The 14,695-nt window shown below is 36.4% G+C and overlaps 1 protein-coding gene across 1 annotated transcript; it reads right to left on the bottom strand.

Annotated features, from left to right (window-relative positions):
- Positions 1 to 13,745: 13,745 nt before the first annotated feature.
- LOC121745817 lies at positions 13,746 to 14,210 on the bottom strand. The gene has a single exon (XM_042139765.1). It carries the CDS (start codon positions 14,208 to 14,210, stop codon positions 13,746 to 13,748), a length of 465 nt encoding a protein of 154 aa, XP_041995699.1.
- Between the last annotated feature and the right edge of the window lie 485 nt (positions 14,211 to 14,695).

Below are 14,695 nucleotides of genomic sequence, written 5' to 3'. Positions count from 1 at the left end.
TGAATGCATGTCTTCCGCTGTGCAAGGGGCACCAAACCCCAGCAATTGGTATCAGAGCCAATTTTTTGCTCTGATTATGTGGATTAATTTCATGTTATGTGAATTGTATGATCGCATATGTGTTTCGTTTTGTGTTCGCTGTTTATATGATAAATCATATGGAAGCAAATCGCGTACATTATGAACGAATTATAGCCATGTTTCGTTTGACCCTCTTGTGCGTGATTTTTGGGAATATTGTATATGTTGTTTTGATTAATGAATATCCTTTGATCGGTAATCAATGTTGACAATTGTTTAATTAATTCCCAAAATGAATCACTTCATACGCACGGTACGAGATTGTCATTGATTTGGCGGTGGGTGCTTTTAACGGCTGATCATGAGTGACTCCTCCACATTCCCGGACTGCTGCAACGAAGGACTCTCGAAGGAGAACGGGCAGCGGCGGGTGCAGCGACGCTGCGACAGCAGCGACGGTATCCCGCAGCGCAGCGCCGGTGGCAGCAAGGCGACAGTTCGATCGACGGCAGGCTGGCCAAGCTGTGTCGGCAGCCCAAGCTCTCGAGCTGGGCAGCTTGCGTGACGCAGAACGACAGCTGTTCGTGAATCGAGTGGGAGCCCTTCGTGGGCAGATCCCGGACTCGACGGACGACGGAGACGATGCAGAGGCAGGCGCGCTCAGTGGGAGTCTGCCGACGGCGGCTTCCGGAACTCGTGCGGCGTCGCCGATCATGACTCGGTTATGCTTGTTTCCAAGATTAGTTAGGGTTATCCTAATCCCTAGGAATTAGTTTTGGAGATAATTCAAAATTAGTTAGGATTCCCTAAATCCTTGGAACTAATTTTGGATTGGATAAATTCAAGATTGGTTTTTGAATAATATTTGAATATATCAAAGTGGATTATCTACAATTTAATTTTTAATTAAATAATGGATTAGTTGAATTTATCCTTATTTTATGGATTTTTGGATAGATTTAATTCTATCTAGATAAATCCTAGATAAATTAGGATAATTATAATTAATTTTACTTTGTCTTATATGGCTTTATATAGATTTAATTCTATGTGAATAAATCCTAGATAGACTAAATAATGAATTAATTATTTTTGGATGTTATCCTTATTTTATGGATTTAGATATATTTAATTATATCTAGAGAAATCCTAGATAAATTTGGATGAATAATTAAATTTATTTATGTCGTATGGATTTAGATAGATTTTATTCTATCTTGTTGAATCCTTGATTGACTAAGATAAATATTAATTAAGTTTATGCATATTTTGTAGATATTGATAGATTTATATCTATCTAGAATATATCTTAGTAGATTTGGATAATTATAATCCATGTTTATCTTTATCTTGTGGATATTGTAGAATTAATTCTATTTAGAATATATCCTAGTGGATTTAGATAATTAAGTTTATCTACATCTTATAGATAATGATAGATTTATATCTATCTAGAATATATCTTAGTAGATTTAGATAATTGTTAAATCCAAAAATGTATTATCTTTTGGATTTAAGATAGATTTAGTTCTATCTAGTAAAATCCTAGTTGAATTAAATTAATATTAATTCTAGTTTATCCTAATTTTATGGATATAAATAGATTTATATCTATTTAGAAAATATCCTAGATAGATTTGGATAAAGATAATACAAGATAATCCTTTATCTAATTGGATTTTGATAAAAATTAATTTTATCTAGAATAAATCCTAATCGATATGATATATTCTAGTTTCTAATTCTAAATAATCTAAGATTTCTTTAAATCTTAGAATGATTGGATTTTATCTTCGTCTTATGGATTTGGAGAAATTTGTTTTTATCCTGAAATATCCTAGTAAGATTTAGATAATGATAATCCAAGCTCAGTTTTATCTTGAATTTTAGGATTTGATTTTATCCATGTAAAATCTAGAATAATCCTAAGAGGATTTAGATAGATTCAACTCTATCTAGATAAATCCTAAATTAATTTGGATAACCATTATCCAAGATAAATCTTATCAAATCCGAGATTCCTATTTTGGATAAGATAAGCACTTAATTATTTAATTAAATCTTCCTAGATTTGTTAAATAATTTAAATAATTATCCAATGATTAATCACCATGAATTAAATGGATTTATCTATTTATTTGGTGTTAATCTATTTTAAGTGGGTTATCTGCCTTATCTACTTATGTGATAATATTGCAAAAACCATGTTTAAAATTACTAAGCGATAATTACAACAATGCGTTGTATATGGTCTCCATAAATTGGTCTATTATGAAGCAGTTTCTAATATTATCGCGACCCACCTTAGTGGGAGCAATAATCCTACGAAATAGCAAGTTCATAAGAGTAGACTTCTTAATGGTAAATTGTTTAAACTGGAAGCATGTTTCTAATATTATCGCGACCCACCCTAGTGGGAGCCATAATCCTACGAAATTGCAAGTTCGTATGTTTAAGCATATTTATAAGATAGCTATGGAATTTTGTTAGTGGCATACGACCTTCCCTAGAAGGAGTATCAAAACAGAAATGAAATTCCTAGATGCAAATATTTATGGTAAATGCTTAGGCAATATTTGGCGGCCATGCCACCTTAGTGGTCTCTGGACTATCCGTCGGTATTGTGACCAGGAAATTGTTGGAATCCGAATTTGTATGACCTCCCTAGAGGCGTACTTATTTTGGTTTTGGCAGCTGCGAGATACATAAATTGTTCTGTGGTTGTTTGCAATTATGTATTAAGCATAGTATGTGATAAATATTTTTATTTCTTCTTAGCCAAATTCTTAATAATGTCTGCGAACCTTAATGAAATCAAACTCGAAGGCCAAAATTATGTAGACTGGAAATATTAAATGGATAAGATTCTCATTGCTGAAAACTTAAAGTTTGTACTCACCAATTCATGTCCTCCATTTCCTCGACAAAATTCTATAAAGAAAGTCCAAGAATGCATTTCATGGATGTACTTGACAAGTTCTTTGAGATAGAAGGTCAAACTACTTTCTTTTAAGTAGTAAGACACGTCTTGGTTTATATTGATGAAAGAGGGATATCCAATGAGGACGTTGTCCAGATTCTGTTGAAACATCCAAAAGAGATAGAATGTTTTGAAGAATCTTCTGATTCAGTTACTCAAATAGTTTCTACACTCAGTTCATCGCCAAATGTAATAGGAAGTGATTATATGAAGGTTGTTATTGAAAAGTTGGAAACCTTAAGCATTATATTCACTTAATTATTATTGGAGGAAGATAACATGATAGTTGACGAATTCATTAAGGCTGCATCTTTCCTATGTCTTAGTTCAATCGAACAGAAGACTAGCAATGGAAAGAAGGAAGAGCTGAATTGTCATCAATGAAAGCTATAAAGGCACGAAAAATTAGGTGAAAAGGCAAAAGAGAAGATGCATTGTGAGTCGGATTGACCTCTTCTACAGAAGCACAATGACTTAGATAACAATGCAATTTCTAAAAGAGAATCTAGATCTAGTTGGGCAATTGTTGCAGTGGGAACTATTTTTTTATGCTCACTTTATTGTTTTGTTTTGATGTATAAGACTTTGTTGTATTGGTACAGTTTAGTTTGGAAAGAATTCAGTTTCAGTTTCTAAACTTGTTAATGATTAAATGATGTTCGATGTCATTTGATAATGTGTGCATTATTGAGAAATGTGGATCGAATATCTATCATAGTACCATAGAAAAACAAATTATACATCATAGTATCTAAACAATGTAATTGCAACAAGATTGAGTTTAACACAACAGTTCAACTTCTTATACAATGAACAATAAAGTATTTATGGCACTTAGACTTAAGGCCAAGAAAGTACTTAGTAATTGTTCAAACTGATTTTGTCTAACTCAAATGACTATCGAGATTTTAACAACTTGCTTGTTAAATAGCTTGAAGGTCAAGAAAGTCTGGTTGATGCACTAAAAGTTAGAATCCTTTGATGGTTCAAGGGATTCAGAATACTTATAGAGATGCAACATAGAAAGACTAGTAAGTCTCAATGGTTTATACCATGGGAGACGAGCAAATGAGTTAAGATCAGTAGTGGGAGTTAAATCCTAGTTGACTACTCCAAGCATTCTTCTAAAGAATGGGATAGTCATATAAGAAGATATCGAAGTCTCTCGAAGACAAGTTCGATAAGTGAACAGTTTTACTCAATAGCACCTTATCATTGATGGGATATACGTTGGAAACAACGAGTTATACCTTAAAGAAACTACCATAACATCACTACCTTCTACAACACACGAGTTGTGGACTAGAGGTAAGTTTAGTCCAGCACATCTCAAGGTGTGGAGTTATTCCAAGACATGTTTTGGAAAAGGTATCCAAGTAATTGGAGTTGTGTACTGAGGTATGTTTTAAGGTTGTCCCAAATGATAGAAAAGGTACAAGTTCTATAATCTTCCACGCAAGATAAGTGTTTGTTTACACGAATACTAGATTCTTTCATGAAGATTATGTGAAGAACTACAAGCCTAACAAGCATGATAATTCTCAAGATAATGAGAATATATATTTTCCATCTTAACCAAGAAGTCATACCATTAGAAACCTATGCACTAAGAAAATCAACTTTTGTACCTAAGATTGTAAGAGTCGTGTCGTAGTGGGAGCGTTCTTTGCGAACATAATAAGTTCATGGGTCTAGAAGAGTCTTAAGACTCAGTCTTAGATCAACTTGAACATAATCCCTGTAACTACAAGGACGCAATGACTTATTCAGATAATCATTCTTGATAAGATGATAGATTTTGAATAACAATCTTAAATAGACAAGAATGTTTGCAAGACTTGCGATACTACCCATAGACTATTTCAGTCAGTGGGAGCTAGTGGACCTGCAAGTGTAAGCATGGATCTCAAAGGGCTAGAATAATGGCAAAGGGTTATACCCAGAGAGAATTATATTCTCGTCTGCTATTTCTGCCTAAGTCGATCTGTATATTGTCTATTGTAGCCTACATAAATTAGGATGTATGTACTATGATTGTCAAGACATGTTTCTTTGAGTAGAAGTCTTGAGGAGATCATCTGCATGGAACATCTTAATGGTTATGTAATACATGGCAAGAAAGTTGAAAGTGCACTATATTTGGTATTCTTGGTACTCTACGATGATAACATCTATAAAAGTTGATAAACAACTAAGAGGGTTATCTAGCGTAGCAAACTGGTCGTCTACCCAGTTTAAGGATGATGGATTTAAGATAATCTAGTTACATTCTAAGCATCTATGTCATTAGATTGCTAGAAAAAGAATGTATGTTTTCTTAAAGAATCCTACATCTACACAATACTTAGACACTTTAGCATTGAAAATTCCAAGAAAAGGTTTTTCTTTTTTCTAGACGGAATTATTTTGTCTCTAGTCAAGTGTTTTTCGACATTGAATGAGATCAAGAAGAATGAGACAAGTTCCATAATCGGAAGTCTCATGTATGCTATGATGTGTATTAAGTTAGATATTAGTTTTGCCGTTGGCATAGAAGCATGATATCATTTTAACCATGGCCAAGGACATTGGATTGGGTAAAGAATATACTATAGTACTTGAAGAAGACTAAACGGTATGCTCTAGTTTACCAGATATCCATGTTATGTCCTTTAGGTTACATCGACTCGATTTTATAATTGATCGGTGATCGAGTCATCCTCTGACTATGTGTTCACTCTAGGAGTTGAATACTGAGACATGAAGGAGTGTTGATCAAATCATAGACTCTATCATGAAAATTACAAGTGTGGTTTCATCGGAAACTACTAAGGTAGTTGTTCATCTCAGTAATTTCCTAATAGCTTTGACCGTGATTCCGAGTATGTGTATGAGTATTATATTTTGTTATAATTACTCTAGTCATACGTCTAACTCGAAGGAAACACGATCTGATAAAGTTAAGCAATCACATAGAGATGAAGTATGAAATTAATTAAGGATTAAGTGCGCAGCAAGACGTTATGGTTTCCAAGATATCATCAGAGAACAACCTGGCAGAACTTTTCACAAAATGTCTATATGGTAACATGATTTACACATGAGGTGAAAAGTATGGTAGTTCGATGTATCATGGTTCGAGACCTGCTTAGAGTATAAGTGGGAGAGTTTTGGCAGTGGGTATACTCGAAAGCATGATTTTGAGTATAAGTGGGAGATTGTTAGGATTGGTATACTGAAAAGCACATTTCGAGCATGTTGCACGGATAGAATTGCTTGTATACAATAAACTCTACAATCTACTTTTAACCCAAGGCGAGAAGAAATAATTTTATCGCATTGGTGTTTGCTTATGCATTTATAAGATGTTTCTCAAACATTTAAATGTATAAGAAGCAAATAAGTCTAATTCTTCTGCATAGTAGACTGGTCGTGAACGACGTTCACAGAAGGTGACTCAGTCGGTCCTTTGTAGAAGAGAAATAGAATTTCACAACCTAGATAGGCTTTGGCTACCTATTGTGAAAGGTTGCAGTGTCAGTCTGCATGTTTCCTTACCTTAGGAAATAAACGACACTGGTGTGGTATAGCACTGAAGGATCTAACAGTTGAGATAAGTCTTTCTTGCTATTTACTGAAAGACGAGGTCTCGGTGATTGTTATTTCTTAATCATTGTTGACATAACATTGAGCATACGATATTGATTATGCACTACTTTGATTTATCAAATGGTGCGGATTTTTCGCAATCCAAGAATCCTGGTATCTTGGGTAGTGGTGATCAATGTCTAGAGGTGCTAGTATTGTTATTGCAATGAATCGTGTGCTGAGTGAGTCCAGTTTGATAATATCCTCAAGAGGTGTTCGAAAAAGGTTTTATTATTCAGAAACCCGGCCGGTTGGAATTTATTCCAGAATAATAAATAAAGATTTTAAACTAGACAACTCTTGGAAAAAGATATTAATTAATTAAAGTCAAATAGCAGACTTAAATTAATTAATGGATATTTATATCTTAAACACGGGAAATAATAAATTAAAGAGGTAAAGCCCGGATTACTCGTAATTTGGGATTGGACGGGCAGTCAATATTATTATTCTATAGTGGATGATAATAATATTCTATTGGACTTGTATTAAATTGGGGCTCAATTTAATTAGTAAAAGTCCAACAGGTTTGGCCCAAGTCCAACCTCCATGGATCCCTAATCTGGCCCATCATAACTCTATATAAAGGAGACTAAATAGAAGACAAAAAGATGGTGATTTTACTCTTAATTTTCGTGCTCCCCAGTGGGAGTGGACGAAAAATCGGTTTTTGAGAAAACTGATATTTTGTCTTCCTTCTAGTCAAGCCTTTTTCGATTATGACAAGCTTTGCCCACCCAAAGGTCATTATCTGAGTTCGGGATACAGATTAGAAGATTCGTGGTTGAGTAGGAAGAACATCACGTGGAGAAGGCGCAAGCAATCGTCGATTCTTTGGAGAATCAGATCGGTAATCCTAAACCGTAGAATATCATGAATTAGGATTTTTATTCCTTAAGCATGATTTTTGTGCGTTCTTGTATGCAATTCAATGTTTTACATGTGAATCAATTAATCTCATAATCGGTCAAATAGATCCATATGTATGATTTATTTGTGAATGCATGTCTTCCGCTGTGCAAGGGGCACCAAACCCCAGCAGAAAGCACAACTGAAGACTACCTGATTACAACTACTCTAGGAATTCTTTATGAAAATGAAATAGAATTGTTACACGCAGCCTGGGTAGGCTGAGATCTTGATGGTCGGCCTCTTTTCGTCATTTTTAATCTGTGAGGCGAACAACAAATCAAATTTCGAAACCATTTCATCTAAATAATTGCACAATCCATCATTGTAAACCATTAACTAGTTACATATTCCATATAAGACAAAACACTAACCAAAACGGAAACATATTTGTGATTACACAAAATCGCGATAAAGGCCAGTTTAAAAACACTGAATTTTTGGATGAAATTTCTGGAATCGACTTCTAGACGGATAATATCGGCGTTTACAGGTTTGCTATTCCAAAAAAACAACTCTTTTCAACCCTACCTTTTCGACGACTTCAAGAATATGGTCTCATGCTACCGGAGTTCGATGTAGATACTGAAATCGACGAAAAACGAGAGATTTTTGGAGATGCCAGGTTACTTCCCTTGACGGCTAGGGTTTGGAGAGTGGGTGGAATTAGGGGTGGCAAATCGTGCGTGTCGGGTCGTTATCGTGTCGACACGATAACGACACGAACACGATAACAACAAACACGAACACGACCCGTTAAGAAAACCTCAAACACGAACACGAACACGACACGAAACCCTCAGACACGAACACGACACGAACACGACACGAACCCATTAACGACACGAACAAATTCGGGTCAACACGACACGATAACAACACGTACACGAGATGACACGATAACGACTCGATAACAACACGACCTGATAACGGTTAAACCTATTAAAAATGAAAATAATAAGAATTAATAATATTAAAATATTATTTGTTAACGGATAACACGAACACGACACGAACACGACAAGAACACGTATTGTTAACGGATAACACGAACCCGACACGAACACGACACGAACACGACACGAAATTTTCGTGTCCTTAACGGGTCGACCCGATAAGGACACGAACCCAATAAGCTCTGACCCAAACCCATTATTTTCGTGCCGGTTCGTGTCGTGTTATCGTGTCGTGTCAAAAATTGCCAGCCCTAGGTGGAATGTGGGGAGGCGATTTGCAGAGAGAAGTGAATTGTGGGATTGACGTTTGGAGTGAGAGAGAGTGAGTAGATGGAAGGTTGTATCAAATCCCGCTTGATTTTCGCCCCTTCCGTTTTGGGTGGTTTTCAATTTAGTTGTTTTACTAGTTTACCCTTATAATGCACAAAATCCACCCAATAATGCAACACGGGATACAAAAATGGGATTTCATCCGGTTCTTCCATCCACCAAATCCAACGATCCAAATTAAGAAGAAAGTTTAATCTTAGGGATCAAAAGGAGATTAATGCTCCCCTTTATATATATATATATATATATATATATATATATATATAGGGATGTATTCTATTCATTTTTGTATCTTTTATTTTTTGTTCTTTTTAATCTCAGCACCACGATTTTGTCATCCGACGGTTAGATTGGTGCCACGTGTCGTTTAATAATGCAGATTTTCAGTTGAATAATGCACACCGACTAATAATGCACCATTATAGTGTAATAATGCAGATCATTTGGACCGTTGATGAATGAGATCTAACGGCCCATATTAAGAAGAATAAAGGATCTAAGGGATGAATAGGAGAATAACGCTCCCCTATATATATGTAACACCCCAAAAAAAAAGTGAAAAAAAATCAAATTAATCTAATTAAATCTTTTTCTAGTTGACTTGGTCACCCAGCTACATTAATTCAAATATTAAATAAAGATTCTGTAGAGATTTTCCTCCCTCCGTGATGAGATTTTCCTCCTCCATGATCTGCAAATTAATACCAAACAAATCCAAATCAATCAAAATCACGTCCAAAAAAAAAGAGGAAATAAATCGCTCCCCACTCCTTATTCCACGTTAAAACCGTTCCCCCCACTCCCTAAATCTCTCACATATCTTTAACAAGCCTTCTTCTACATTAAATCTTCAATCAATTTATTTTTCCCTCACCTATCGTTCTCTGCAAGCAAGAAAACCAAAAACCAAGACCTATTCTTCTCAAGCTCAATTCAAGAAACGAATCTGCCAAGGCCAAGGAACTACTCCTTTTTGCATCCCAAATTCAGATCGACAGAAGGTATGAATCCTCGCTACTCAATTTCAAATCATGAACATATGCTTTTGCTCCCAACATAGCATCATACACCAATCTCCCACAATTAATGCGAACAAATAAGGAAATAAGCAATCAAACTCCAACAATCGAACACCCACCACAGCGTAATTGAAAACTAAAAAACAAAAGAAACATATTTTGAATGAGAACTTATCTGTTCGGAGGGAATCGGAACTGTTTCCGGTTGTGCGGGGCTGTTCGGGTTAGTTTCGGGACGTTTCGAGGTGGTGACTACCCGAAGGTAGGGTCCCCTGATTTCGTCGTGACGGCGGAGAATCGACGGAGACCCGGTTAGAGACGGACACCGACCGATACGGCTGGAACTCGTCGGTGACGGAAGTCGAGCGATGGCAGTGGATACGGGTGACGAATAGGAGTCAGCGGCAGCCTCTTCTTGACGGAGAGGCAGCAGCGCCACGGCGGTAGCAGCAGCTCGGCTTTGTGCAGCGGCGATAGCAGCGTCCTCCCGGCGAGACAGCAGTAGCTCTTCCGGCGGATTGGCAGCAGCGGCTTGTGCGTGGAGCGAATTGGGAAAGGCGACAGAATTGAGTGCATTCTTCAATTTTAGATTTTTGTTTCAATGGGGGAAAATAGAAGATACCGACGGTGAAGGGGGAGTAGATTTGGGCTATTTTTGGTTTGGGCTCTAATTTTTATTTTGAGAAATAAGGGAGAAGGTGGGGAAATATTTGTTTAATTCTCAAAATAATTTGAAGTACGAAATAAATATAATTGCGGAAGGAAAAGTTGTGATAATTCAATTAAGCGCTTGTATAATTTTTAGGAATTTATTTCGGCATCGTGGTGGAAATACGAGGAGTCAACGGAGGAACTTTAGGCGACCGCCGAATAATCGAAAACCGAGAAATGAGATAAACGATTTTAATTAGGTGCATGCATCTTATTTATTTACTTGATTCATTGTGTTGATTTATGTGTTATTTAAATGCTAAATGTGATACCTTGCAAGCGAGACGTGATATCAAGGGAAAGGAAATAATTTCGGATTAAGAACTTGAGGTGGGCTTTCGAACTAAAGTGTTTTCAAGAGCTTTCAATTTAATATATCGGTTCGAGCATCATGTTATGTGTGATTGATTTATTATATTTATTCCAATGATGAGGCGAGATATGTGATCAAAGTGAAAGTGTTGTTGCGCATGTTATGTGGTGCTATGTGTTGATTTATTGGGTGATATTATAAATTGCTTGGCTTTGTTGATGTGATGTGAATTGATGCTCGACCTTGACAGAAAAATGATTTATGTTTCAAATACGTTTTTGAGGAAAACAAAGTTTGCAAAGGGAATATCATGCCATGTTTTTGTTTTGAGAAATGCCTATCTGTTTGTTTAGCAAGGGAGTTGTTCCTACTAGACCTATTGAAATCGAATTCGGGTCTGACTAGGGAGTGAGTCCCTACTCAGGCTAGTGTACACCAATGGGGATCGTGAGCCGTCTTTTGGGTCGGTCGGTCTAGTGATCGAGTTTGCGGCCACATTCTCGTTCATAGGATTTTGATGTTGATGAGATTGATGTTGATGTTGTTGAGATTGATGTTGATGAGATTGATGTTAATGTTGATGATTGCTTAGTGGGGAGTGAGTCCCTACTATGAGTTTAATCGAATTCGGGTCCTAGCAAGGGTGTGTCCCTACTCGGACTAGTGTACATGATGAGGACCGTGAGTCATCGAACGGGTTGGCCGGTTTTCGTGCTCGTGGAAAGTTTACACGACACCCTAAAGAACAGATATGACAGTTTCTTAAATAATTCAAGGAGAAATGGTTGTGTTTTGAAATGACGAGGAAAAAGGATTTGAGGATGAGTTGAAAGTTTGTGATTGAGATATTTTTAGTGTCTCGGGCCTTTTCAAGTTAAAACCCCGAGGTCACTCAATGGTGGCATGATATAACTGTTTTTTTTATAAAATTGTTTTGGCATTTGTCCACTGAGTGCATCAAGTACTCAGCCCTGCATATGTTTTCCCTATATGCAGGTTGAGCTGTGACGAGCGCGGTGGGTGTTGAGCATAAAAGTGAAAAATGTCTATCAAATGTCTAGAATATGTTGTGTCTTCATACATATCATTATTCTACTCTCGAAATGCTTCCGCTAAATATTGTTTCTTTTGAGTTCGTGTATTGTTGAGGTATTTTCCTTTGGAGTTGTTGATTGTTGAAATGATACTCTGATTTTATTCGAGCTATTCCAGTTTGTTTCGAGCTATGGTCGAGATGTGTTGATTTTTCCCTTTCTTCCCCGCTTCTTTAATCCTCCCCTAGTCGCAATCAACCGTGTTTTCTATCATTAGAAAATGCGGGTGTGACAATATATATATATATATATATATATATATATATATATATATATATATATATAGGGGAGCGTTATTCTCCTTTTCACATCTTAGATCCTTTTTCCTTCTTAATATTACGCGTTAGATCTAAGGCATCAACGGATCAGATTGATTCTATAAAACTGGTTCCGTGTTGCATTATAGAAGGTGGTTGTATGCATTACACGGTTATTATTGACATTTGACGGAAAAATAACTGCCACATTTTGGTATCTGCGAATAATGCACCACATGGTCACGAGTAATGCATATAATTGACTATATAATGCACAATATGTGAACTGCAATGCATACGAATAAGATGTACCATGTTATGATGTTTGGACACACGTTTCTTGTTTCCCCTAAGGGTTTAATAAGCTTAGGGGCTAGGGTATAGTACGTAGACACGTATGTAATCTTCACATGGTAACTAGTAATGGATATAATTGACTATATAATGCACAATTTGTGAACTGCAATGCATACGAACAAGATGTGCTGTGTTATGATGTTTGACACACGTTTCTTGTTTCCCCTAAGGGTTTAATAAGCTTAGGGGCTAGGGTATAGTACGTACGCATTAATAACAAATTATAAAACGATACGAATAATTCACCAAATTGTCACGAGTAATGGATGTTATTAACTATATAATGCACAATATGTGAACTGCAATGCGTCTACGTACTATACCCTAGCCCCTAAGCTTATTAAACCCTTAGGGGAAACAAGAAACGTGTGTCAAACATCATAACATGGTACATCTTATTCGTATGCATTGCAATTCACATATTGTGCATTATATAGTTAATAACATCCATTACTCGTGACAATTTGGTGAATTATTCGTATCGTTTTATAATTTGTTATTAATGCGTACGTACTATACCCTAGCCCCTAAGCTTATTAAAGCCTTAGGGGAAACAAGAAACGTGTGTCAAACATCATAACACAACACATCTTGTTCGTATGCATTGCAGTTCACAAATTGTGCATTATATAGTCAATTATATCCATTACTCGTTACCATGTGAAGATTACATACATGTCTACGTACTATACCCTAGCCCCTAAACTTATTAAACCCTTAGGGGAAACAAGAAACGTGTGTCAAACATCATAACACAGCACATCTTGTTCGTATGCATTGCAGTTCACATATTGTGCATTATATAGGCAATTATATGCATTACTCGTGACCATGTGGTGCATTATTCGTAGCGGTTTCCAGCCATTATTAGATTACTATTGTACCCTCATAATGCACAAAATAGGACAAATAATGCAACACGGGATTAATTACCCAATGTTGATCTTGACCGTCCATTTCTCTAATCTAATGGCTGATATTAAGAAGGAAAAAGGAGGAAATATAGGAAAAGGAAATGAATACATCCCTATATATATATATATATATATATATATATATATATATATAGGGTAGTGATCAAAGTATAACTAATATTAAGTGTATAACTAGAGAACAAATATCAGCCACACATTTTGTTAATCTAATTTAATCTTATAAGTTAAACAAATTTTCAGATTTTTGTTAAAAATAATAGCTCAAGGGCATTTTCGGAATTGAGGGGTATGTTGAAGAACATCCCCCAGAAAACGAGCTCAGCTTCATCCTCTCTCTTTTCCTCCATTTTGACGAAACCGGCCAACGCCATCTCCGCCTTGGTCTCCACCATTGGAGTGCTGGAATCAATGCACACGATCTCCAAATCAGCGTCGCACCAGCGCAGCTTGCCGGCGAGCAAGGGGTAGTCCTGCAGGACTCTTCCGAGAGACTCTTTAATCTGCCCGACAACCAGCCATCCGGAGTCCTCGGAGGAGCCCTTGTTGTAGCAGAGAAGCAGGTGGAAGCGCCGCTGCAGCACCGCCGCCGATCCCGCATTTTGTGAAACCGTGATTCTGCGCAATTGTCGTGGATCTGTTGGCTTTGTTGGAACCACTTTTTGAATTGCTTCCATGCGCACTTTGCCCACCGGAGTTGCCATTATTTTTTTTGTTTTCAAGATGTTGTGGATGAATTTCAGTGGCAATAGCTTCAGTGTTGAATAATTATAAATTTGACAATACAAATTAGTGTAACCAAATAAGGAGTTACTGCTTAGATGGTGATCGGAGGACATTTTATTCTTGGTTAAAATAAACAAGAGTGTTAAATAAGTGTTTGCTAGAGTGTGTTACTAAGTCTCATTTCATTCTTTGTCAAAGCAACTCCTAATTCATTCGATGATTTTATTTATGTCTTAATTGAACAATGACCTATGTTTCTGCATTCATCTTTGTCGCTAATTTATCTTTGGTAGGCTCGTAGTTTGTGTGGTTTTATACAATTCATTGGATGAGTTTATAAGATTTTGAACAAAAGAGGCCTAAATTAACAAAACACATCACTCTTATTCTGATTTTACTTCACTCTTATTCTGATTTTACTTCACTCTTGTTTACAAAACACATCACTCTTAAACTGATTTTA

This window comes from Salvia splendens, chromosome 8 (assembly GCF_004379255.2).
Source record: "Salvia splendens isolate huo1 chromosome 8, SspV2, whole genome shotgun sequence".
NCBI lineage: Eukaryota > Viridiplantae > Streptophyta > Magnoliopsida > Lamiales > Lamiaceae > Salvia > Salvia splendens.
Note: the sequence above shows the minus strand (reverse complement) of the source record. Positions and strands in the feature narration are given on the sequence as shown.